At 45.0% G+C, this 23,541-nt stretch overlaps 1 protein-coding gene across 3 annotated transcripts in view; it reads right to left on the bottom strand.

Annotated features, from left to right (window-relative positions):
* Positions 1–22,849, bottom strand: part of smox (spermine oxidase) — a 37,121-nt gene extending 14,272 nt beyond the window's left edge. The window contains exons 1-5 of one of the 3 annotated variants that reach the window (XM_048539447.2): positions 22,684–22,849; positions 17,826–18,060; positions 8,758–8,984; positions 5,621–5,794; positions 1,356–2,064 (exon numbers count right to left, since the gene is read on the bottom strand). In XM_048539447.2, coding sequence (XP_048395404.1) covers positions 1,356–2,064; positions 5,621–5,794; positions 8,758–8,984; positions 17,826–18,033 — 1,318 coding nt within the window. In that variant the 5' untranslated portion in view covers positions 18,034–18,060; positions 22,684–22,849. Of the gene's footprint in view, positions 1–1,355; positions 2,065–5,620; positions 5,795–8,757; positions 8,985–17,825; positions 18,061–20,998; positions 21,186–22,683 lie in introns of those variants that run through there. The other 2 variants (XM_048539463.2, XM_048539456.2) reach the window with 2 other exon arrangements.
* Positions 22,850–23,541: the final 692 nt, after the last annotated feature.

The raw sequence follows: 23,541 nt of genomic DNA, 5'->3' as shown, positions 1-23,541 counted from the left end.
AACTTTATCAAACCGTGGTTCTTACATCACAACTCTCAACTTCTAATCCAACGAAAAGCTAACTATACAGTAGCATGTGACAAGGAAAATGCATGCCAGGTTTTATTTCATCCTGAGGAATTTTACTGAAGGGCACTCAAACATAAAAGTGTTCCCTTTATAATTATACCATATTCTAACCATTAAAATAACTTTCTTCAGAATCAGCTTTGCCAATCATTTTTTTTCAGGTGGGAGAGTAGAGAACATTACAATACTCAAATGGGCACTGGAAATCCTAAAGTGACGTGAAGCAGGGTAGAGGGACAAACAAAAATATTAACCAGCCCTGCCCAATTTAAAACTTTTTGTGCATTGCCAGAGCTTCCCATTTCTGGGAGAGGTGGAGGGGGAGCCTGTCTTTTCTGTTCTCGCATAGGTCCATTTTATTGCAACCCCAACTTGTGGAGGTGCCTTGGGAACAACCTCTGGCAACTTTCAAGGCACAATCACAAGCTGTTTGTCGCAGATCAGTAGGTCAGACAAATGTGAGCAAAAAACAAAAGGAGGCCAGGATCAGCTCAAAGTCCCATCAACATCTCAGAACATTGTAGAAGAAACTGGAGATGAAAAGCCATATTTACAGTGCAAGAGACCGAGATGCTTACTTTGCCCACTTGAGATCTAATGCAGTAAAAGGGGTTACCCCAATAACAAACAGATGGAAGAAGCTCAAAACCTATCACGCCACTCATGTTTTGGGTCTTCTCTGTCAACTCGCCGCCTCTTCCTCGGCATCCTATTGGCTCCGCAAAGCACCTTTAAATGAAATGAATGGTGTTTTTTTTATATAAAAGGCAAGCACGTCATTATTGACGAGCCAATTCAGAAGTCCCTTTCGGCCAAGAAAGTATTTGGCGAGAGGTCAAACAAATTTCCAATGGCGAAGTTTCTGTCCACCGGGACAACTCTCAATTCTGCGCTCTCCTGGAGGGCCTTGTGCGACGAGGAAGCCATTTGTCAAGCTCAGTGTTCATTATTGTGAACTAAATCTTCCAAATGTGGCCCATGTACTCAAAGCTAGGAACAGGAGTAGGTCACCGGATCCCTTGAGCCTGTTCTGTCTGAACTCGGAGATAATGTACCACGGAAAGAGACGTCTTGGCCGAATTTCACCTCAGAATCGGCCACGCTGCACACGGATTCGGAGGGAGGTGGGGAGCAGAGAGAGGAAAGAAGACTCCTCCACCAACAATCCCTGTATAGAGTGAAGTAAAGCAGCTCGGACAGAGTGGAGATCCTATGCAAAGGATCCTAAGCAACGTCTCGGGACTGCGGGACACGTTGTTAATGGGTTGATAAAGAACACTAATAACCTGTAAACTTTCGCAGTAACTCCGTGCAGGTTTCCGCCACCATTTCGTCATCGTATCTCTCCATGATGAGGGCTTCTTCTCCGCAGATCCAGCCGCTCAACACGTGCCCATACCGCTCAGCCGGGTACAGCACGTCAAAACTGCAAATCTTCTTGTACCACAGGTCCTCTGGGTAGGCGAGGCTCTCATTTTCTGCATCATCCTCCCAAACAAATTGGATGCTGTTGCACTCGGGACTCCAGAAGGGCTCCTCGAATTCCAGGAAGATCTTGTCCGTGGTGCTAATGCCCAGCATCTGGATGGCCGAGACCTTCTCTTCAGGGAGACGCGGGTGGAACATGGTCTCGTGGTACTTCTTTAGCACTCCCAAGGACATGGTCACGATTACATGATCGGCTGGGATCAGCTCGCAATCTTCACACTCCACGTAGACCTGATAGCCGTCTTCCTCCTGGCTGTCAAGGTTGTGGCTCGGGAATGAGCTGCTGATCAACTGGATTTCCTTGCTGACCGAGCGATTCCAGTGAATGTACTTGACCGGTTTGTTCAGCTGGATCACTGATTTGGGGATCTCCTGCGCCAGGATCTCCACTATGTTAATAAAGCCACTTGGAATGACATGGTGGGCTCCAGGGATTTCTGTCCACTCACCAAACTCACTCAGGGATACTTCATCCATGCTGTGACAACTGCTCTCACAGCTTTCAACCTGCCAAAGGAAACGAGACACAATTGGAATCAGAAGGAAGGGAGAAGTCTGGTCCACCCTCCCCCAAAGCCCAAGCACAGTGTCAGGTTACTGCGATTCAACCCCACATCAGAAAGTGCAGAGTGGGAGATAGTCATCCTGCTCATTCCTGGTACTGACCATGTAAAGTCTGCCTAGCTATGGACTAGATAGACAGGGTGGTGAAGCAGGCGTTTGGTACACTTCCCTCCATTGGTTGGTGCATTTAGTCTCGGGGTTGGAACATCATGTTGCAGCTGTGCAGGACATTGGTATGGCCATTTTTGGAATATTGCATTCAATTCTGGTCTCCCTGCTGTAGGAAAAATCTTGTTAAACTTGAAAGGGTTCAGAAAAGATTTACAGGGATGTTGCTGGGGTTGGAGTGTTTGAGGCTGAATAGGCTGAGGCATTTGTTTTACCCTGGAGTGTCGGAGGTTGAGGGGTGACCTGATAGAGGTTTATAATATCATGAGGGGCATGGATCAGATGAATAGCCAAGGTCTTTTTCGCAGGGTAGAAGACTTCAAAACGAGAGGGTATAGGTTTAAAGTGAGAGGGGAAAGATTTAAAAGGGACCTGAGGGGAAAACCTTTTCATGCAGAGGGTGGTGCACGTATGGAACGAGCTGCCAGAGGAAGTAGTGGAGGCTGGTACATTTACAACGTTTAAAAGAGACCTGGATGGGAATACAAAGAGGAAGGGATTCCTGGGATATGGGTCAAATGCTGGTGAATGGGACGAGATTTATTTAGGATATCTGGTTGGCACAGGCAAATTGAACCAAAGGGTTTGGTTCCATGCTGTACATCTGCATGACACTAGGGGATGGCAAATTTTTTTCCCTGAAGAACATTAGTGAACCAGATGGCATTTTTCTGAACAATCAGCAATAGTTCTAAGGTCATCATTAGAGTTTTAATTCCAGATTTCTATTGAATTCGAACCTGGGTCCCCAGAACATTACCTGGGTCTCTGAATTAACAGTCCAACAATAATGCCACTGTCACCTCCCTGTCATGGTCACCATTCAGCTCTTAATTCAAAGCTGAATAAAGATACCTCTACCTGCCATGGCGTAATTTGATCCTGGGTCTCCAGAACATTACCTGGGTGCTTAGACTAATAAAACAGTGATAATACCAGTAAGCCATTCGCTCCACTTATTAGACATAATTCTAATGACTAGCCACGTGCTAGCTGACTTACACTGGTTCCAAGTCAAGCGAATCCTTGTTTACAAATCCATCCGGGCACTATCTAGATCTGCATTCTCCTCCAATCCCACATCCCTCCAAGTAACCCCTGTTCCCCTCATTCCATACTCATTTACATCCCTGATTTAAATTGCTCACATTGGGGATTGCCTCTTCAGCTAGCAAGACACTAAGCTCTGGAATTGCCTTACTAAACTTCTCCACCTCCTTTTTTCTTTAAAACACTCCTGAGAACATCTATCACTTTGACCGCCTGCTTAAAACGTGCCTCAGAGGTTCATTTTGTTTTTTAATTGTCCTGCCAAGCCCCACATTGAAATGTTGACGACAAAGGGATGACAAAATAAATACAACAGTGTTCCCTGGTTGAAGTGGCAGTGAGAGGATATAGAGATATTATATGCAAGAGAGTCAGAACTGAGCGCAGGAGATTTATTTCTGTAACAGAGCATGATATGAATTATCAAAATCAGGAATCAAAGCAGAGGCTATGTCAACATTTAAAATTAGGTGACAGCAATGTTTAAAGGGAGGTCAAATAAAGGGATATGTTAAGAGGCTAAGCACACAAAGAAAGGCCTGCAGGCAATAAAGTGTTACAGGGAAAAGATAAGAAAGAGGGTGTGAGGAATGTCACACTGGCCGTGATGCTATTGAAAGGTACAGGAGGCTCAAGTGACCTGTTTCTGTAGATGTAGAAACGGCCTACACCTATACCTGTTCCTCATTGTCTTACGGGTTATCCTGGTTGGGCTGAATGGCCACTTTATTAAGAGAACAGGAAGCGATCTGCCATTCACCTCTTCCGTCTGATGTAAAAGTTTCACTCAACAGCTGCTAGCATGGACAGGAGACAGCTGGAGAATTTCCCAAAGTCCTGTGATTAATTTATTTCCAGGTTTATCGTACGGCAGGCCGTGAAATGTATTATGATACAGTGTGTTGTGTAATATGTTCCCTGGAGAACAGGTATGGGAGATTGTATGTGAGTAATTGGTTACACAAGACTTCAGCTTGTAAGGGTAATGAAGAATATAATGAAATGTGATTTAGTTCTCAATGTTTACTAAAATGTTATAATTGCCTTCAAAGCACATTTCATTTTCAACCTGCCTTGATCTTTAAAAAAAATTCAAAGCCAGAAATGTAGCCAAAAGCTAATTTACTTACACAGAATTCAAATGCAGCCAAGGTAATTTTCTTGCAAGAACATTTGTGCGACCCCATTCGCTCAGTTCAAAAATCAGCCTCTCAAAGCCAAGAGGATGAGCTGATTTCCCTTGTCTCCATCTTCCCTTACCCCTGAAGCAGGTTAGATTCAGTTTGAGACGTTGGTACAGCTACCCTAGACCAGGGAAGGCTAAAGGGAGGCTTGATAGGAGCGCTTAAAAAACCACGGGGAATTTGTTAGAAAAGAAATGACTATTTTCACTAAGAGGTAGGTTCTTTACTCAGAGTAGTAAGGATATGGAACACCCTGCCTGCAACAGTAGTAGACTTGCCAACTTTAAGGGCATTTAAATGGTCATTGGATAAACATATGGATAATAATGGAATAGTGTAGGTTAGATGGGCTTCAGATTGGTTTCACAGGTCGGCGCAACATCAAGGGCCGAAGGGCCTGTACTGCGCTGTAATGTTCTATGTTCTATGTTCTAACAAAAGGGTCAACAACCTGAGAGGAAAGCTTTAAAGTAAGTGGATTAAAAAGCCAGGGGACAGAGGAAGGGAACTGTTCGGGTAGGTCTGCGTTGCCACAAAGTGTGGTGGAAGCGCCTGCCAGTGTGACTTTTGTTAAGTGATTGGACTTCTCTCTCTACTCAGAAGGGAAGTTTTACAGGGCTATGGGAAAGAAAACAACAGAATAGGACTCCTTCAAAATGGGCCAGTTCAGGCGTGATGGGCCAAACATTCTTTTTCCTTTCTTCATTTACTCAATGAGGGCTTCGCCGTCATCATTAATTGCCCAGTCCTAATTATCCAGAGGGCAGTTAGGAGTCGACCACATTGTTGTGGGTCTGGGGTCACATGTAGGCGAGACCAGGTAAGGATGGCAGTTTCCTTCCCTAAAGGACATTAATGAATCAGATGAGTTTTCCCCAACAATCGACTAGTGGGTTCATGGTCAACATTAGACTCTTAATTCCAGATATTTACTGAATTCAAATTCCACCATCTGCCATGGTGGGATTTGAATTCGGGTCTCCAGAACAATATCTGGGTCTCTGGATTAATACTCCAGTGATAATACCACTAGGTCATCGCCTCCCCCACATTGTGTGCTTCCTATCCTCCAATTCGTTTTCAAAGACAGACCCTACCTTCAAGAATTGCTGAAGCATTGCCAGCTTCAGCTCCTTGGTGATACCCATGTCCTCGGTATCAGCTTTGAGGCGCTTTCGCACCCCACTCCTCGTGAAAACACCAACACTGTTTTGGCTTTCTTCACCAACTGGCCTTCCCCGTTGGAAGAACTCCTGAGTCAGGTTGTAGACCTATCAAAAAGACATTAGTCAATGTCATATATCTATAATCGACAGTAACTTGAAGCAAAACATTACCCAACATAATCCTGGAGGACAAACAGTAACGAAAATCAGAAGGTGCCAGACATAATCATTGGGTCGAGCAACATCCTTGGAGAGAGAGTTAAACGTCTCAGGTCAATCATGTTTAATTAGAACAGAAGGAAGGTTACAATTAAAGAATTTTGGACCTGGTTGAAGAGGGAAGGGGCAGGAAGAACAAAGTGGGAAGGCCTGTGATAGGGCGAAGGGCAGGAAGGATTCACTAACAAGATATTGCTTAACGGTCCAGTCAAAGAGATTGGTAATGGGTGCAGTAAAGAAACAAAGGTCATGAGTAGATGAAGTGTGACCAGCAATAAAACTGCTTTTTGAGTGCAAGAGTAAGTGCAAAAGTTTAAAAAAGGCCAACTGATGAAAGACAAGAAAGGACAAATGGTGCTAAGAAGGAGGATGCAGTTCTGTTCCTCGAGTTTGCATTGGGGGTCTTTGGAAGAATGTAGGAGGTCACGGACAGAAAGGACAGAGAAGGAGCAAGCTGTAGAATTAAAACAATAGGTGCTAGGAAGCTTGGATTCCTGCCTCAAATCTGAACAAGGTGTTCCATAATGCGAATGTCCAGTATGGAGTTGACCGTATCATGAACAGCAAATACAAAATACCAGATTGAAAGATGTATGTGTACAATAAAGGTTCATGATATTATTTGATTTGTATTTCTAAATTGTGTGTGTGTTAAAAAAGGAGGGAAATAGTTTGCATTTCATTTTTGAGCTCTGCAAGTGGTGCACAGTGTTCTGAACCTTGTTTAATATGCAATAAAATGACGTCTTTAGAATGCTTGAGGTAAATAGCTCAGTGCATTCACGACAGGAGTAGAAAAAGAGAGAAAAAAGGCCTATTGCATAACAACAAAGAATCCAATAACTAAGACAGAAACAAGTTCATTTATAAAGGCAGTGTTTAGGGGTCTCTCAGAAGAAGTAGGTCATTCAGAAAGAGACCGGGTCTAGAGCAGCAGCAGCAATGCAACTTCAGCAGTTTCCAAAAACTCAGAGCTGGGGAAAAAGTGATCAGTGATAATGGGAACTGCAGATGCTAGAGAATCCAAGATAACAAAGTGTGGAGCTGGATGAACACAGCAGGCCAAGCAGCATCTCAGGAGCACAAAAGCTGACATTTCGGGCCTGGGCCCTTCATTCTGATGAAGGGTCTAGGCCCGAAACATCAGCTTTTGTGCTCCTAAGATGCTGCTTGGCCTGCTGTGTTCATCCAGCTCCACACTTTGTTAGCTGGGGAAAAGTACTGAGTATCTTAAGAGAAAACAAGCAGAGACAGAAAGCTGCTGCAAGCTGAGTACTTGGAAAGTTCATGTATTTATTCTAGAAGTGTTTAGAAGTTACAAGTTGTCATGTAGCAGTACAGAACTTGAACGATGCTGAGAAAAGAAACATTTCATTGAAGTTTTTCATCCATTTGTGCTGATGAGTGCAAGCTGAAAAACTTTGACAAATTATGACTTTTTTCTCAAATTTAGAAGTCAGTGAAAAGAAAGCTCCAGGAACCAATTACTGTCATTTCAACTGACCAAGGAACTGCAGGCAGGATGACCCATCATTGGGATGTGAGTATCTGTAAGGTTGTTCTTGGGTATAAAGGGATTGTATCTTTATTTCTATATTTCTGATATCTATAATAAGATCATTTCAATTAATTCTTGGATAGTGGAACATAGTTCCTGTACTTCTTTTATATGATAAACTCTGGTGTTTTTTTGTTAAAATGTACGCTGACAGCCTCTTGTGAAAATGTTCAGTGATTGGCCAACATTGTAAACAAATACAAATACAAAACATGGTCTATCAAGTCGGTTCACTCTGGGACCTGACCTGTCCAAAATTAGCATTAACTGGGATCATAACACATGTAAATCATTACTACTCTTGGAAGTAGTGCTTAGGATGGTGAGATTGGAGAAAGTGAAGGGGCAGGTGGTGGCACGGTGGCTCAGTGGTTAGCACTACTGCCCCCACAGTACCAGGGACCTGTGTTCAATTCCAGTTTTGGGTAACTGTCTGTGTGGAGTTTGTACACTCTCCTTGTGTCTGCGTGGGTTTCCTCCAGATGCTGTGGTTTCCTCCCACAGTCCAAAGATGCACAGGCTAGGTGGGTTAGCCACAGGAAATGCAGGGTTGGAGGGATGGGGTATGGGTCAGGGTGGGAGGGTCTGTGTGGACTTGATCAGCCAAATGGCTTGCTTCCACTCTGCAGGAATTTTATGATTCTAGGTGTTACATTTCCTGAATTTCCACAGAAACATGCCATTGTGAAGTCAGGCCAGAACTCATTGATAATACAGATTTAGCTAACTGAAGCTAGAACAGAGTTTATGGATGCTCTTATTCACCATTGTTTTTGTTCTCAACAGAATGGACAACACCGCAAAGTAATAACTGTATTGATTCTGAGATGCCACAGACCAATTGTACAGCAAGAGACTGGTGCTATATGTCCTCAAGGACACTGAGGACCAATACAATCTCAACCATGATGTAATCCACATTTCAACTTTGTTCTCTTGTTTGCTAGCTCAAGTCAAGTTGCAAGGCAGTTCTGCTTTCCAAAATACAAAACAGTAAGAGGCCATTGGAAGGGTGGGCTTCTCAGCAAAGTCCCAGGCATGCAGCCTAAAGTAAAAGACACCGAGTATTCCCATTCTGCCAGGTTACAGTCCCCATGGTGATCCAGTAGGACCTTGGCAACTTTGGTCCCTCTACTGAGGGGGTTCTGGACTGCAGACTCACCCCTTTTAAAGCATAGGAATTAAATTGTTTGGAAATGTTGAGCCTTCAAATGCTAAACCCAATAGTTTGAAATCCAAAAGAAATGCATGGAGTTGTGCACATTTACGAAAGACTGAGATATCGTCCCACCTCGTTGTATACATCGCTGAATTCCTCAACGACATCCTTAGGTATTCTCTGTCCACTGCTGGTGCAGTAGTGTGCCACTCCATTCCTGGAGTAGAGACTGATGCGGCCAATGCTTCGCTCCCTATCTGTAGTTTCTTCAAGCAGACCATGGTCTTCTGCTAGCTGATAAATCGGGTTCCCATGAGCACCGTGAATCCAAGTTGCCCCAAGGTCAAATGTAGCACAGCCTGAGCAAAGAATATTGTATATACAGATATTATTTTTCTCATAAAGTGAAACAAGTCAGCTGAGTGGCAACAGAGACAACTAGGGGAAAATATTTTATAAATAGAGCGAGTTTAGAATCAAGAAAGCACTGCCTGAGAGTGAGATGGAGACAGGTTCAATTGAGGCTTTCAATGGGGAATCAGACCATTAACTAGAAGAGAACAATGTGCAGAATTATGGGGAAAAGACAGTACAGTAGCATCAGCTGAATTACTCTTGCAGAGAGCTTTTACAGACATGATGGGCCAAATGGCCTACTTGTGTCTTGTAACAGTTGTAAGATTTCTACTGTGGTCAAACTCAAAACACACATTAAAATAAAAGCAAAGAATTGCAACTGCTGGAAATCTGAAACGAAAATAGATATTGCTGGAGAAACTCAGCAAGTCTGGCCACATTTGTGGTGAGAAAGTAGAGTTAACATTTTAGGTCCAGTGACCCTTTTTCGGAACAGAACTGCTTTCTCTCCAGAAATGCTGCCAGATCTGCTGAGTTTCTCCAGTGAGATCTGTTGTATAACAGAAACAAACCTTTTTTTTTACAGCATAGAGAAAAACCAGTGCACCTTAGTAAGCAATTTGAAAAGTGTGTTAAAAATCAAAAGAACTGCAGATGCTGTAAATCAGGCTTAAAAGTAAAGTTGCTGGAAAAGTTCAGCAGGTCTGGCAGCATCTGTGGAGGAAAAAACAGAGTTAACGTTTCGGGTCCAGTTCTGACGAAGGGTCACTGGACCCAAAATGTTAACTGTTTTTTTCCTCCACAGATGCTGCCAGACCTGCTGAGCTTTTCCAGCAACTTCTGTTTTTGTTCTTGAAAGGGATGTTACCTGGAAATGGTTTGCAGAATTTTTCTATTTGTTCATAGAATGTGAGCACCATTGGCAGTGTCAATATTTATTGTCCGTCCCTAAACGCCCGAAAGAAAGTGGTGGTGAATCCTGAACTACTGCTATTTAGCCATGGTCTCATTGAAAAGCAGACCACACCCAATGGGCTGAATGGCTTACCACTGCTCCTTATATTCTTCTGATCTATTCAAGTGGAACAGGTAAGCACACTGCTCTGATGTAAAACACTGCCAAATGATCTTACTGTGTGAGATTCAACAGGAATGTCCCACATATTTATCATTCAATGAGGATTCATCATAGAATGGGAATTGCTAACTTAGTTCAAAAAACACATTTTCATCAATTTCTTTTCCAACAATTAATCTTGTGCCGTTCCACAGAATCCCTACAGTGGGGAAACAGGCCTTTTGGCCCACAAGTCCACACCAGCCCTCAGAGGATCCCACCCAGACCCATTCCCCTGTAACCCACCTAATCTACATACCGCTGAACACTACGGGCAATTTAGCACAGCCAATTCCCTAGCCTGCACATCTTTGGACTGTAGGAGGAAACCAGAGCACCCAGAGCAAACCCACAGAGACACGGGGAAAACATACAAACTCAACACAGTCACGCGAAGGTGGAATTGAACCCAGGTCCCTGGCATTCTGAGGCAGCTGTGCTAACCACTGTTCCACCATGTTGCAATGATGATAAGATTGATATTTTGAGGGTATCAGATTGATTGGATGCAAGGACTTGTTTATTCAAATTTACCTGGTGATTTTGTTTGAAACAGTTATTAACCTTCACTTTTAAAGTGAGCTTTCAAACAGCTTAAATTTCAGCAAGTGCTAGCTGTGGCTCAGTGGGTAACCCTCTCCCCTGTGAATAGGCAGGTTTGGGTTCAAGCTTCACTCCAAAGGCAGGAGTACATCAATCACACCAAAGCAGTGCTGTGGAACTCAAGATAACAAAGTGTGGAACTGGATGAACACAGCAGGCCAAGCAGCATCTCAGGAGCACAAAAGCTGATGTTTCGGGCCTAGACCCTTCATCAGAGAGGGGGATGGGGAGAGGGTTCTGAAATAAATAGGGAGAGAGGGGGAGGCGGACCGAAGATGGAGAGAAAAGAAGATAGGTGGAGAGGAGAGTATAGGTGGGGAGGTAGAGAGGGGATAGGTCAGTCCAGGGAAGTTGGACAGGTCAAGGAGGTGGGGTGAGGTTAATAGGTAGATGGGGGTGCGGCTTGGGGTGGGAGGAAGGGATGGGTGAGAGGAAGAACCGGTTAGGGAGGCAGAGACAGGTTGGACTGGTTTTGGGATGCAGTGGGTGGGGGGGGAAGAGCTGGGCTGGTTGTGTGGTGCAGTGGGGGGAGGGGACGAACTGGGCTGGTTTTGGGATGCAGTAGGGGAAGGGGAGATTTTGAAACTGGTGAAGTCCACATTGATACCATTAGGCTGCAGGGTTCCCAGGCGGAGTATGAGTTGCTGTTCCTGCAACCTTCGGGTGGCATCATTGTGGCACTGCAGGAGGCCCATGATGGACATGTCATCTAGAGAATGGGAGGGGGAGTGGAAATGGTTAGCGACTGGGAGGTGCAGTTGTTTGTTGCGAACTGAGCGGAGGTGTTCTGCAAAGCGGTCTCCAAGCCTCCACTTGGTTTCCCCAATGTGGAGGAAGCCACACCGGGTACAGTGGATGCAGTATACCACATTGGCAGATGTGCAGGTGAACCTCTGCTTAATGTGGAATGTCATCTTGGGGCCTGGGATAGGGGTGAGGGAGGAGGTGTGGGGGCAAGTGTAGCATTTCCTGCGGTTGCAGGGGAAGGTGCCGGGTGTGGTGGGGTTGGAGGGCAGTGTGGAGCGAACAAGGGAGTCACGGAGAGAGTGGTCTCTCCGGAAAGCAGACAGGGGTGGGGATGGAAAAATGTCTTGGGTGGTGGGGTCGGATTGTAAATGGCGGAAGTGTCGGAGGATGATGCGTTGTATCCGGAGGTTGGTAGGGTGGTGTGTGAGAACGAGGGGGATCCTCTTTGGGCGGTTGTGGGGGGGGGGCGGGGTGTGAGGGATGTGTTGCGGGAAATATGGGAGACGCGGTCAAGGGCGTTCTCGATCACTGTGGGGGGAAAGTTGCGGTCCTTGAAGAACTTGGACATCTGGGATGTGCGGGAGTGGAATGTCTTATCGTGGGAGCAGATGCGGCGGAGGCAGAGGAATTGGGAATAGGGGATGGAATTTTTGCAGGATGTTGGGTGGGAGGAGGTGTATTATGGTTGCCCAAGCCGCACCCCCATCTACCTACTAACCTCATCCCACCTCCTTGACCTGTCCGTCTTCCCTGGACTGACCTATCCCCTCCCTACCTCCCCACCTATACTCTCTCCACCTATCTTCTTTACTCTCCATCTTCGGTCCGCCTCCCCCTCTCTCCCTATTTATTCCAGTTCCCTCTCCCCATCCCCCTCTCTGATGAAGGGTCTAGGCCCGAAACGTCAGCTTTTGTGCTCCTGAGATGCTGCTTGGCCTGCTGTGTTCATCCAGCCTCACATTTTATTAGCCTAGTCTAACATCTGTCTAGCAATCAGCCAAGTCTCCACAGTTTCCGAAACATCCTCTTTGCATTGTAAGAGTGGAATTTCAATCTTCCCTTTAGAATTGTAGAATCTGTGCTTTGATGGAGGCAGGCCCATAACCCACCCTCTGAAGAGTGCCCCACTCAGACCCACCCTGTAGCCCTGCATTTCCCACCTAGCTTGCACATCCCTGGACACTATGGGAAAATTACCATGGCCAATCCACCAAACCTGCACATCTTTGTACTGTGGGAGGAAACCAAAGCATCTGGAGTTAGCACAGATGCCCAAGGATGGAATCAAACCCTGGCATTGTAGGCAACATTGCTAATCACTGAGCTATCATGCCACCTGCATAGGGTGTTTGAGGTAGTTATGGTAGTTAAAGAGGTCAAAGAGGAAATGAGCCCTCTGAGGGAAATCTAGAATGAGATCATAAACTTAGAATTCGAGTCAAGCCTGAGATGCCCTGAGGTAACATTTGTAGGAATGGGGAGTGTATAAGCAGGTGTAGAATCAACTGATATCGGACTCAAGTTTGACAACAAAGAAGCAGGCCATTCAGCCCAACTTTGCTATGCTGGTGTTTATGCTTCACACAAGTGGAGGGGCCAGGAATAGGCTGCAATGCTAGGGACCTCATTCTCAGCATCTCCATCCACACAACCTCTCCTGAAGCTATTAGCAGAGCCTTTGACCCCTTTCTCCATCCTGTAGTTAACCTTTCCATTATTACAAACATTAAGAGAGGCGGAGGTGTAAGCTTTATATTCAAATCACTCTCTGGGTAAAGAGGTTTCTCCTGAACTCCATGTTTTTTTATGACTATGTTGTATTTGTGATTCCTATATTTTGAAGAAAATAAGATCTTTTCTTGCTAAACAATGGTTTTGGGGCACAAAAACATGATAATTTTACAAGTTGCTTGCTTTTCATGGACAGCTCACGGTAAGTGCGGATCAGACAATTCAATTTCCTGTGTTACTGTTCGATCTCGAGCACCATTCCTTCTGATGAAACCATTGGCATTGTGGGGTTCTACAGTTAAGACAATGGAAAAATGGCAGGGAATAGTCCTGCATACCTCCATGAACCATTACCATGAAGCCAGGGGATCAACTCTGGTTCAATAGAGAGTGCTGGAGATTATATCAGAAACTGCGCCAGGCATACCTAAAAATGAAGTGTCAACCGGTGAAGCTACCAGCAGGACTACCTGTATATCAGAAGCACACGCAGAATTGAACCCACAGACAATGGACCAGATCTGTGCTCTGCATCCTGACACATCCACTCGTGAATGGTGGCGGATGGTTAAACAACTCACTGGACGAGGAGGCTCCACAAATATTGCCGTCCTCAATGATGGAAAAGCCAAACGTGCCTGAGCAAAAGACAAGGCTGAGATACTGGCAGCAATCTTCAGTCAGAAGTGCAGACGGGACAACTCATCTCGGCCTCCTCCATCAGTCCCCAGCATCACAGATACCAGTCTTCAGTCAATTTATTCCATGTGCATTAGGAAACGATTGGAGGCCTTGGATAGTGCAAAGGTTATGGGCCCTGATAACATTCTGCCGACAGTACAGAAGGCTGGTGCTCCAGAACTTGCCGCTCCCCTAGTCAAGCTGTTCCAGTACAGTTTCAATATTGGCACCTAAACAATAGTGTAGACAAATACTTACACTTGTACTTTACACAACAAGCAGAACAAGTCCAACCCAGCCAATTACTGCCCCAGTCTACTCTCAATCATCAGTAAAGTGATGGAAGGTGTCATCAACAGCAATATCAAGCAGCACCTGCTCAGCAATAACCTGCTCAGTGATGCCCAGTTTGGGTTCCGCCAGGGCCACTCAGCTCCTGATCTCATTACAGCCTTGGTTCAAACATGGACAAAAGAACTGAATTCCAGGGGTGAGATGAAAGTGACAGCCCTTGACATCAAGGCTGCATTCAACTGAGTATGACATCAAGGAGCCCTAGCAAAACTGGAATCTGTGGGTTTTGGGGAAAACTTTCTGCTGGTTCGGGTCATACCTAGCACAAAGGAAGGTGGTCGTGGTTATTGGTGGTCAGGTACCTCAGCTCCAGGACATCTTTGCAGGAGTTCCTCAGGGTAGTGTCCTCAGCCCAACCCAACCCAACTTCAGCTGCTTCATCAATGACCTTCCCTCCATCATAAGGTCAGAAGTATGGATGTTCACCAATGATTGCACAATGTTCAGCTCCATTCATGACTACCCAGATGCTGAAGCAGTCCATGTTCAAATGCAACAAGGTCTGGACAATATCCAAGTTTGGGCTGACAAGTAGCAAGTAACATTCACACCATACAAATACCAGACTATGGCCATCACCAATAAGAGAGAATCTGACAACTGCCCCTTGACATTCAATGGTGTTACCGTAACTGAATCCCCCACTATCAACATCTTGAGCGTTACCATTAACCAGAAAAATAAATCGACTTGCCAAATAAATACAATGGCTGCAGAGCAGGTCAGAGGCTAGAAATACTACAGAGGGTAAATCCCCAAAGCTTGTCCATTACCTACAAGACACAAGATGGGATTGTAGTGAAATAACCCCACTTGCCTGGAGGAGTGCAGCTCAAACAACATTCAAAAAGTTTGTTACCATCCAGAACAAAGCAGCCCGGTTGATTGGTACCACGTCCACAAACATCCACTCCCTCCACCATATGTGCTCAGTAGTAATTGAAGAAATTGGAGCTGCAGATAGACAGGGTAATGAAGACGACATTTGGTATGCTTGTCTTTTTGGTCAGTGCATTGAGGACAGGAATTGGGAAGTCATGTTGTAGCTGCACAGGACATTGGTCAGGCCACTTTTGAAATACAGCACTGAGTTCTGGTCTCACTGCTTTAGAAATGATGTTGTTAAACTTGAAAGTGTTCAGAAAAGATTTACAAGTATGTTGCCCAGGCTTGAGCTATGCTGAAAGGCTGAATGGGCTGGGGCTGTTTTGTCTGGAGTCTCAGACGCCAAGGGGTGATCTTATAGAGGTTTATAAAATCATGAGGGGCATGGATAGGATGAATAGCCAAGGTCTTTTTCTGAGGGTAGGGGAGTCTAAAAACTAGACAGCAGAGGTTTAAGATGAGAGAGGAAAGATTTAAAAGGGACTTATGGGGCAACTTTTTCACACAGACAGTGGTGCATATAATGAATGAACTGCCAAAGGAAGTGGTGAAGGCCAGTACAGTTATAACATTTAAAAGGTTGGGTACAGAAATAGGAAGAGTTTAGAGGGAGATGGGCCAAATGGCACTAGATTAATTTAGAATATCTGGTCCGCATGGACAAGTTGGACCAAAGGGTCTGTTTCCAAGTTGTACATTTCTATGACTTTATGACTTGAACTACATTAAAGATCCTCAGGCAGCACCTTCCAAACCCATAACAACTTCCACCTGGAAGGGCAAGGGCAGCAGATACACGGGAACACCAACATCTTCAAGTTCCCCTCCAAGCCACTCACCGCCCTGACTTGGAAATTCTTCCACTGTCGCTGGGTCAGAATCCTCTAACTCCCTCCCTAAGTGCATTGTGGGTCAACCCACAGCTGGGCACTGCAGCAGTTCAAGAAGGCAGCTCACCACCACCTTCTCAGGGTCAGCGAAGGACAGACAATAAATACTGGCCAAGCAACGACACCCGTGCCTCATGAGTGAATAAGTGAATAAATAAAAATCGAATTTAAATTCATGCTCCTTGCAAACAAAACAATGAAGCAGATTAGATTGTTTGAACAGCCACCTCCAGTGACTGTATTCACAAAGTGGCCACCATATTCTTTCACATATCAACAGAAGATGTAGTGCTGTAAAGTATTTTACTTTACACATTCTTGGTGGATGGTCACCATTGGCATTTCTTGCTCATTCCTGTCAGTTTGGGATTCAGACGCTGAGTCTTGGACATCAGCATGGGCAGAAATGTACTTACAAATCTTGTTTGTGCACAGTACAGTATCACTACAAGTACCATGAGACAAGCACTTGACCAATACCAACAGCATGGGTTCCCATCCTCAACCGTTTCTCACCATCAGTTCTCAGAAAGCAGGCAACAATAATCAAAGATAAATGTAGGGCCCTAACAAACTCTGATTGACTAGTTATTGATTAATCTTCAGAAGGTCCCAAGATTCTACCTTAAACCTGTATGCAGTCAGGTAGTAGTGAAAACCTTCAAAACCCTCAAGAAGAATGGAGGACGATTTGAATGTCAGTATCAGAGTCAGAATCCTACCATTCAACACCACCCCACAGCACCACAGCCCCCCAATCACAGTCTCATGGGTCATCACAAAATGCACAGAAATTCATGTGGATATTACGACCACCTGGCTATCCAAATCATGGAGCATCTTTATCCAAACTTACACACAGTCCCATTCACAGAAGTCTCACGTGCTCAGTGACCGACATTGGTGCCAAGTCATGGAGTCATAGAGATATACGGCATGGATACAGACGCTTTGGTCCAATTCGTCCATGCCAATCAGATACCCTAAATAAATTTAGTCCTATTTGCCAGCATTTGGCCCATTTCCCTCTAATCCCTTCCTATTCATATGCCCATCCAGATGTCTTTTAAATGTCATAACTGTACCAGCCTCCACAACTTCTCCTGGCAGCTCATTCCATACATGTACCACATTCTGCATTAAAAAGTTGCCCTTTGAGGTCTCTTAAATTCTTCATCTCTCACTTTAAACCTATGCCTTCTAATTTTGAACTCCCACAACCCAGGCAGAAGATCTTGTCTATTTATCCTATCCAGGAACCCCAATTTTATAAGCCTCTATACGGTCACTCCTCGGTCTCCAATACTCCAGGGAAAATAGCCCCAGCCTATTCAGCCTTTTGCTATAGCTTCAACTCTCCAACTCCAGCAACATTTTTGTCAATGTTTTCTGAATGCTTTCTAGTTTCACAACATCCTTCCTATAGCAGGTGAAATCTTTCATTCTTGTGTTCGAAGTCCACCATTGGTCTCAATCCTCTCCAGTTCTGTAATTTCTTCCATCCCCACACCCCACTGAGATCTCTGTGTTTACCCAGTTCCGGTGTCCTGTGCGTCCTTGACTTTCATCAATGTAACACTGGCATCAATACCTTCAGCTGCCTGGGCTTCAAGATCTGGATCTGGACTTTCCTTTGTAAACCTCTCCACCTGGCTCTGTCACTTTGCTATTTTAATATGCTCCTTACAATCAAATATGCTCCTTACAATCATTTAATGTGACTTTGGTTGATAACACCCCTGTAATGAGTCTTGGGAAGTTTTACTGTGTTAAGTCAATGATGGTATTGTGAGACACTGTGCAGTAGAATCCTTCATTCACACCAAAGCACTTACCGAGTTTAACACTTTGCACTCTACCTCCAATTCGCTCAGATGCTTCTAGAATGACAATATCTGTGAATCCATTCGCTAGGAGCTTCTTTGCAGCAGAGAGGCCAGCAAGTCCAGCGCCGATAACAACTATTCGAGGTTGTCGCTTTCTCTGGGAGCCACTACTGAGAGGATCATCTGCACTGTCTGAAGATATTTCACAACTTTGCATACCGCCCAAGCTCTTCTTCTATGGAAACTAGGAAGGAAAACAGTACAGATGTTGGTCAGCATCATTCACATTCAAGCAATAGCCTTGAAAATAAAAGCAGGTTTTGAACAGGAGCAGCAATATAGCCACTTGAGCTGACTCTGCATTCAATAAGAACATGATGGCTAATCTTCTCCCTGAATTCTCCCGCCCACCGTCTCCATATCCCTCAATTAATGCTGAAAAATCTGTCAATTTCAGTTTGAAATATACTCAATGCTGAAGCATCCAAAGCCTTCTAGGGTAGAGAATTCTAAAAATATATAAATATCAGAGTGAGGGAATATCTAGCTGGTAAAACATGCTGAAGGGGCAATGGGTCAGATTTCTATACACTCAATAACCGACATTCCCAGGCCATGCTAAGCGATGTCGGGTGAAACAGAAGCACACACGGACAAACTGATCACAGCACTGGTTCGACAATGCAATGGTAGGATAGGTTACATCCTCCTTTGGTTGCCTGCCATCATTTGAATCCTGAGAAAAGGCAAAAGTGTCTGTTTCTACAATTTCTCCAGCATTTCTGATTGAGTGTCCGTCAGGAGATGAATGAAAATTCCCTTCAAATTCCAGCCCAGCCTTTGCATGGCCTTTTCAGTTTTTGGTCTGCCTGAAAGACATGTGTGCTACTATACTACAACCCTCAGCATGGGGTGATTCCAATGGATGCTGAGAGTGCTCTCAATGGATCAGCGTCTACAAGATGCACTGCAGCAAAAGTTCTTCCAAAACACCGAGCACAGCAAACGTACATGAACACCAATATCTTCAATATCTTCAAGTTCCCCTGGAAGCTTCATGCACCAGTCCCACTCCAACTTGTATTATTGTTCTTTCATCAATGCTGCTTACTTAACAGTAACACAAAATGAGCGAACATCTTAGCACAGAAGAAATGTTCGTGTATGGAACAAACTGACAGAGAAAGTGGTGGAGGCTGGTGCAATTACTACATTTAAAAGGCGTCTGGATGGGTACATGGATAGGAATGGTTTGGAGGGATATGGGCCAAATACTGACAAATGGGACTAATTTATATAGGATTTCTGATTGGCATGGATGAGTGGATTGAAGGGTCTGTTTCTGTGTTGTATATTTCTGTGGCTAATTGTATCTTTCAACCCTTTTCCTTGCTACTGCTCCATAGAGATGCAAGGATTTGTCCAGTCCCCTTTCCGAAGGTTGCAATAGGACCTGCTTTTAACACCTTATCAGCCAGTAAATTCCATATCATAAAAACTTGCAAATAAAATTTTCTTGGGCATAAAAACAGAAATTGCTGGAAAAGCTCGGCAGGTGTGGCAGCAATGTGTGGACAGAAATCAGAGTTAATGTTTTGGGTCCAGTTACCGATGCTCAGAACTGAGGAAGGGTCACTCAATCCAAAATGTTATCTCTGGTTTCTTGTCACAGATGCTGCCAGGCCTGCTGAGCTTTTCCGACAATTTCCATTTTTGTTTCTGATTTAGAGTTGTTCTTTTGGTTTTTATTTCATGTTTTCTTGGACTCCTTTCCCAATTATCATAAATCTGCGATAAAACAAAGAACAGTGGATGTTGGAAATCAGAAACAAAAGCAGAAATTGCTGTAAAAACTCAGCAGGTCTAGCAGTAGCTGAAGGAAGAAAAAAAAGAGTTAACATTTCTGAAGGTTTATATTGGACCCACTTTTAACAACATTTTAGCCAGTGCATTACACATCATAACAACTCGCAAAACAATATTCCCTTCGGTTCTATTGCCAATCATCTTAAATTTCAGCTTTTTTGTTTCAGACCGCTAGAGTTCTTTGTTTTATTGGAGCAATACTGACTGGAATTGTACTTTGGAACGCAGTGAATCATAGGTGCAGCAGAGTCCATGGGGATTTATCTGGAAAAGCGAAGGTTATGACAGGCAATTCCCCTGCATCTGAAAGCCTCCAAACAAAAAGCTCTTAACATCAGAGAAATCGGAGTGTACCACTTCCCATTAAGTTGATAGTAACCCAGGAAGAGTTTGACAATTGTTTTGTGAGTGGTTATGACGTAACTAGCTGAAAAGGCTGTAAAAGCAGGTTCAATAGCAATCTTCAGAAAGGGAATTGAAAAATGCCTCAGCTTATGCCTGAGCTAGAATACAATTTGGGTACAATTGCCGGGAAACAGGAGTCTGCTAGAGAAGAGTGCAAATGTTTTCAAGCTTCTATAACATTAGGTTTCAATACAAACCCTTTTAAATCTGTTAATATCCACTCTTAAATAACAAATCTCATTCATATATGGAAAACAATTGTGCACTAACGTCGAATCCAGTGAGTCTTAAAACCAACATGTTGTTCCTAAGTGCTCATTAAAACAGTAGAACTGCAAAAAGTTAGAAACCATACGAGAAGATTTCAGGTGCTCAGTTGTCAGAGGTTCGGATGATTTACATACACACGGGTCAAAGGAAGATTGTTCGATGAGACGTACTGTTCCAGGGAAAAGATATTTCTATTACAAGGGGCTGGAGAATGAGAAACTCTGTTCCTTGGAGAAGAGACAGGCTAGAGTTGGCAGAACTTTTCAATATCATGAAGGGATCGGGAACAGAGTGGATAGGGAGAAACTGTTCCCACTTTACAAATAGATCGGGAACTACGGGGCACCGCATGGTTTGCTAAACAAGCAAGTGCGAGATGCGAAAATGCTTTTTTCACAGGCGGTTTTGGAATGCACTGCCTGCAAGCGTAGTGGAGGCTTTCAAGAGAGCATTGCATGATTACTTTAAAGGGCAGAGTTATAGGGAAAAGCAGTAAATTGGCACAAGCCAAAATGCCTAGAGAGCTAGGGCAGACAGGATGGGCCGAGTGGCCTTCTCCTGCACCAGAGCAATTCCGTGGTTCTGTTCTCCAGAAAGGAAAAAGAACAATGCACAAAGTTGATCTTTAGAGTTGCACGTACCTTGAAAGCTGGTTGGCGAGGGGAGTTAGGCAACTCTGATGTGGTGAGCAGGCGGCCAGACTTGCCAGCGCTGAAGCGGCCAGGGTTGTGTGTTTGGGAATGCGAACGGATGGGGGTTTTAAACGGGAAGCCCGCCTTCCCGCGAGGTTTACGGATGCTGCAAATATGGGAGCGCATGATCGAAGGGCAGCTCTGAAGCAAACACCTTGACCTCGCTTGGCTGCAGGTTCGTTTGCTACGTCCTCAAAGTCCTTCTCCTGAGGATGGGGAGAACCAAACATTGTGTCTATGGGATGCAAAAGCTCCACACACTATTCTGAAAATCCTTGTTTGATGCAAAGCCAATATTTAACACAAGGATTTTCCCGTCTTCCACTAGTGAACTGTTGGGGCGATATTCCACAGTCGGTTTGTTTAATATCTCACGTTCATCACACAAGTACTTATCTACTTTCATTGCAATTCTAACATTTCCCTCACGGTGACAGGAAGGAATGGGAACTGCTAAATTTGATCACTTTCATCCGACAAGCAGTGAGACGGAGAGATTGTGGAAACCTCCAGTGCATTTACAGAAGGATCACTAAATGATAAAGTAACATCTCCCGGCTTTAAAAAAAATAACTCTTAGAGCGGGCACGGCTCCGCATGTAAACAGCCCGATGAAACCTGACCCCAAGAGTAGCCTGACAGCTATTTGTCTGTGACATTGACTCCGCAAGTGTCTGACACACTATAAATCCACTAATGAGACAGGGTAAATGATGAAAATGGAGGCTACTGTGGAGCGCAATAACGCTAGTATGGAGCAAACGGGCCGAACGGCCAGTTCCTAGGAAGGGACGTGGACCAATGCTGTAAACTTTTAACTCAAATGCTGAAACGTGAGTTGTCTCTAATCAAAACAAAACTGCACCCCTCAGAAAACAGGTGGGAAAGCCGCAAATCCGAAAAACGGGAAGTCTTTGGAAAGGAACCAAAGCCCTTAACACCGAAACGCTCCCAGAAAGAAATTTTAAAATAAATTAGCGTAGCGGGTCTCAGAAACTCGGTGTGTGCGTGAGCCAAACGAAGAGAAATCTTGTTTGCAACTTGTTACCAAACAAGATATCAAATTGACCCAGTGGGGGATAATGAGTTCTCAAAAGAGCTGAGGTGAAAATCGAGCCAAGAGATAACATGGAGAGCCAGGGCAGCATCGTCGACTTTTGATGATTACATTTTTTTTAAAAAAGTTCTTCGATTTCCCCCTTAAAACCTGTGTAACGTAGCTGCCTTTCAACAGCGGAGACAGTCTCTGGCAATCGAGCAATGTGCTGCCACGTACTGACGGCGGACAAAGCAATACCCTATCTGTGTGGAACAAAAGCACTTGGTCTCTCTGGAGACCAACACAGCCCGTCGCCAAAGACCACTTCATCGTGAAATTAAAAGTGGGGAAAGGATGGCGTTGACAGGTTAGCATCACAGCTTGGCCATCAAAAGCCCAGGTCCCAGACATCCATCACCCCTCATAGACCCCACCCCCCCGGGGGGGTCCCTCCGTTCGTGAATCATCAGGCTTGAAGGGACACTTTTCCCCCGATAAAAGGGAACATGTACACCGATACACCGGAGACTGACGGCCCTCCATTGCAAGGAGACTGATTTTTAACAAAGGGTTTCCCCCTGAAAAAAAATTCTACCTTGCCCCGATCTTCCGTCCGCAACACAGAATCACCAGCTGAGTCCCGGCCGTGCGCCTCCGCTTGCCCAGCGTTCCGCTCCCCTCTCTCTCTCTCTCTCTCCCTGTCTCCGCCTGTTTTGCAGCTGATCCGGAGAAACCCAGAAGAAACCAGCGAGTCCCTGCCGAAAGCTCGGCGCAGGCGCAGCTCGCTGCCGCTGTGTCAATTTCGTGTCAATTTCAGCCAGAGTGCGCGCGCACCGCGTGCTAACCCGGAGCCAGACTTTCACCTCCACCCAAACCACAGACCCCCACGCAGACACCCAACATTCCCCCTAGCCACACCCAAAGACTCACCCAACCCACCCCACAAATATCCACCCAAACCATCCCCCTCCTCACACCCACATACCCAACCAAACCATCCCCATCTTCACAACCACATACCCACCCAAACTATCCCAATTCTCACACTCAAATACAAACCCAACCCATCCCCATCCTCACACCCACATATCCACCCAAACCATCCCCATCCTCACAACCACATACCGACCCAAACCATCCCCATCCTCACACCCATATACCCACCCAAACCATCCCCATGCTCACACCCATATTCCCACCCAAACCATCCCGCACATGCCCACCCAAATGATCCACCAGCAAACCGGCCCCCAAATGCCCAGCCAAATCATCATTCCTCTCAACCTTCACAAACCCACTCAAACTACACTCCCATGTATCATTCCCACCCCTAAACTGCCTTCAATCACACATACCAGTGCCCTCCCAACAAAGCACACCCCTTCCCAACCTCACAAACTCCCCCACCCCATGACCACCACCACAACATCATAAGGACTCAATCCTCTTGCTC

The sequence above is a fragment of the Stegostoma tigrinum genome, chromosome 1 (genome assembly GCF_030684315.1).
Source record: "Stegostoma tigrinum isolate sSteTig4 chromosome 1, sSteTig4.hap1, whole genome shotgun sequence".
In the NCBI taxonomy this organism is placed as follows: domain Eukaryota; kingdom Metazoa; phylum Chordata; class Chondrichthyes; order Orectolobiformes; family Stegostomatidae; genus Stegostoma; species Stegostoma tigrinum.
The sequence above is the reverse complement of the archived record's forward strand: the minus strand, read 5'-3'. Positions and strand labels throughout refer to the sequence as shown.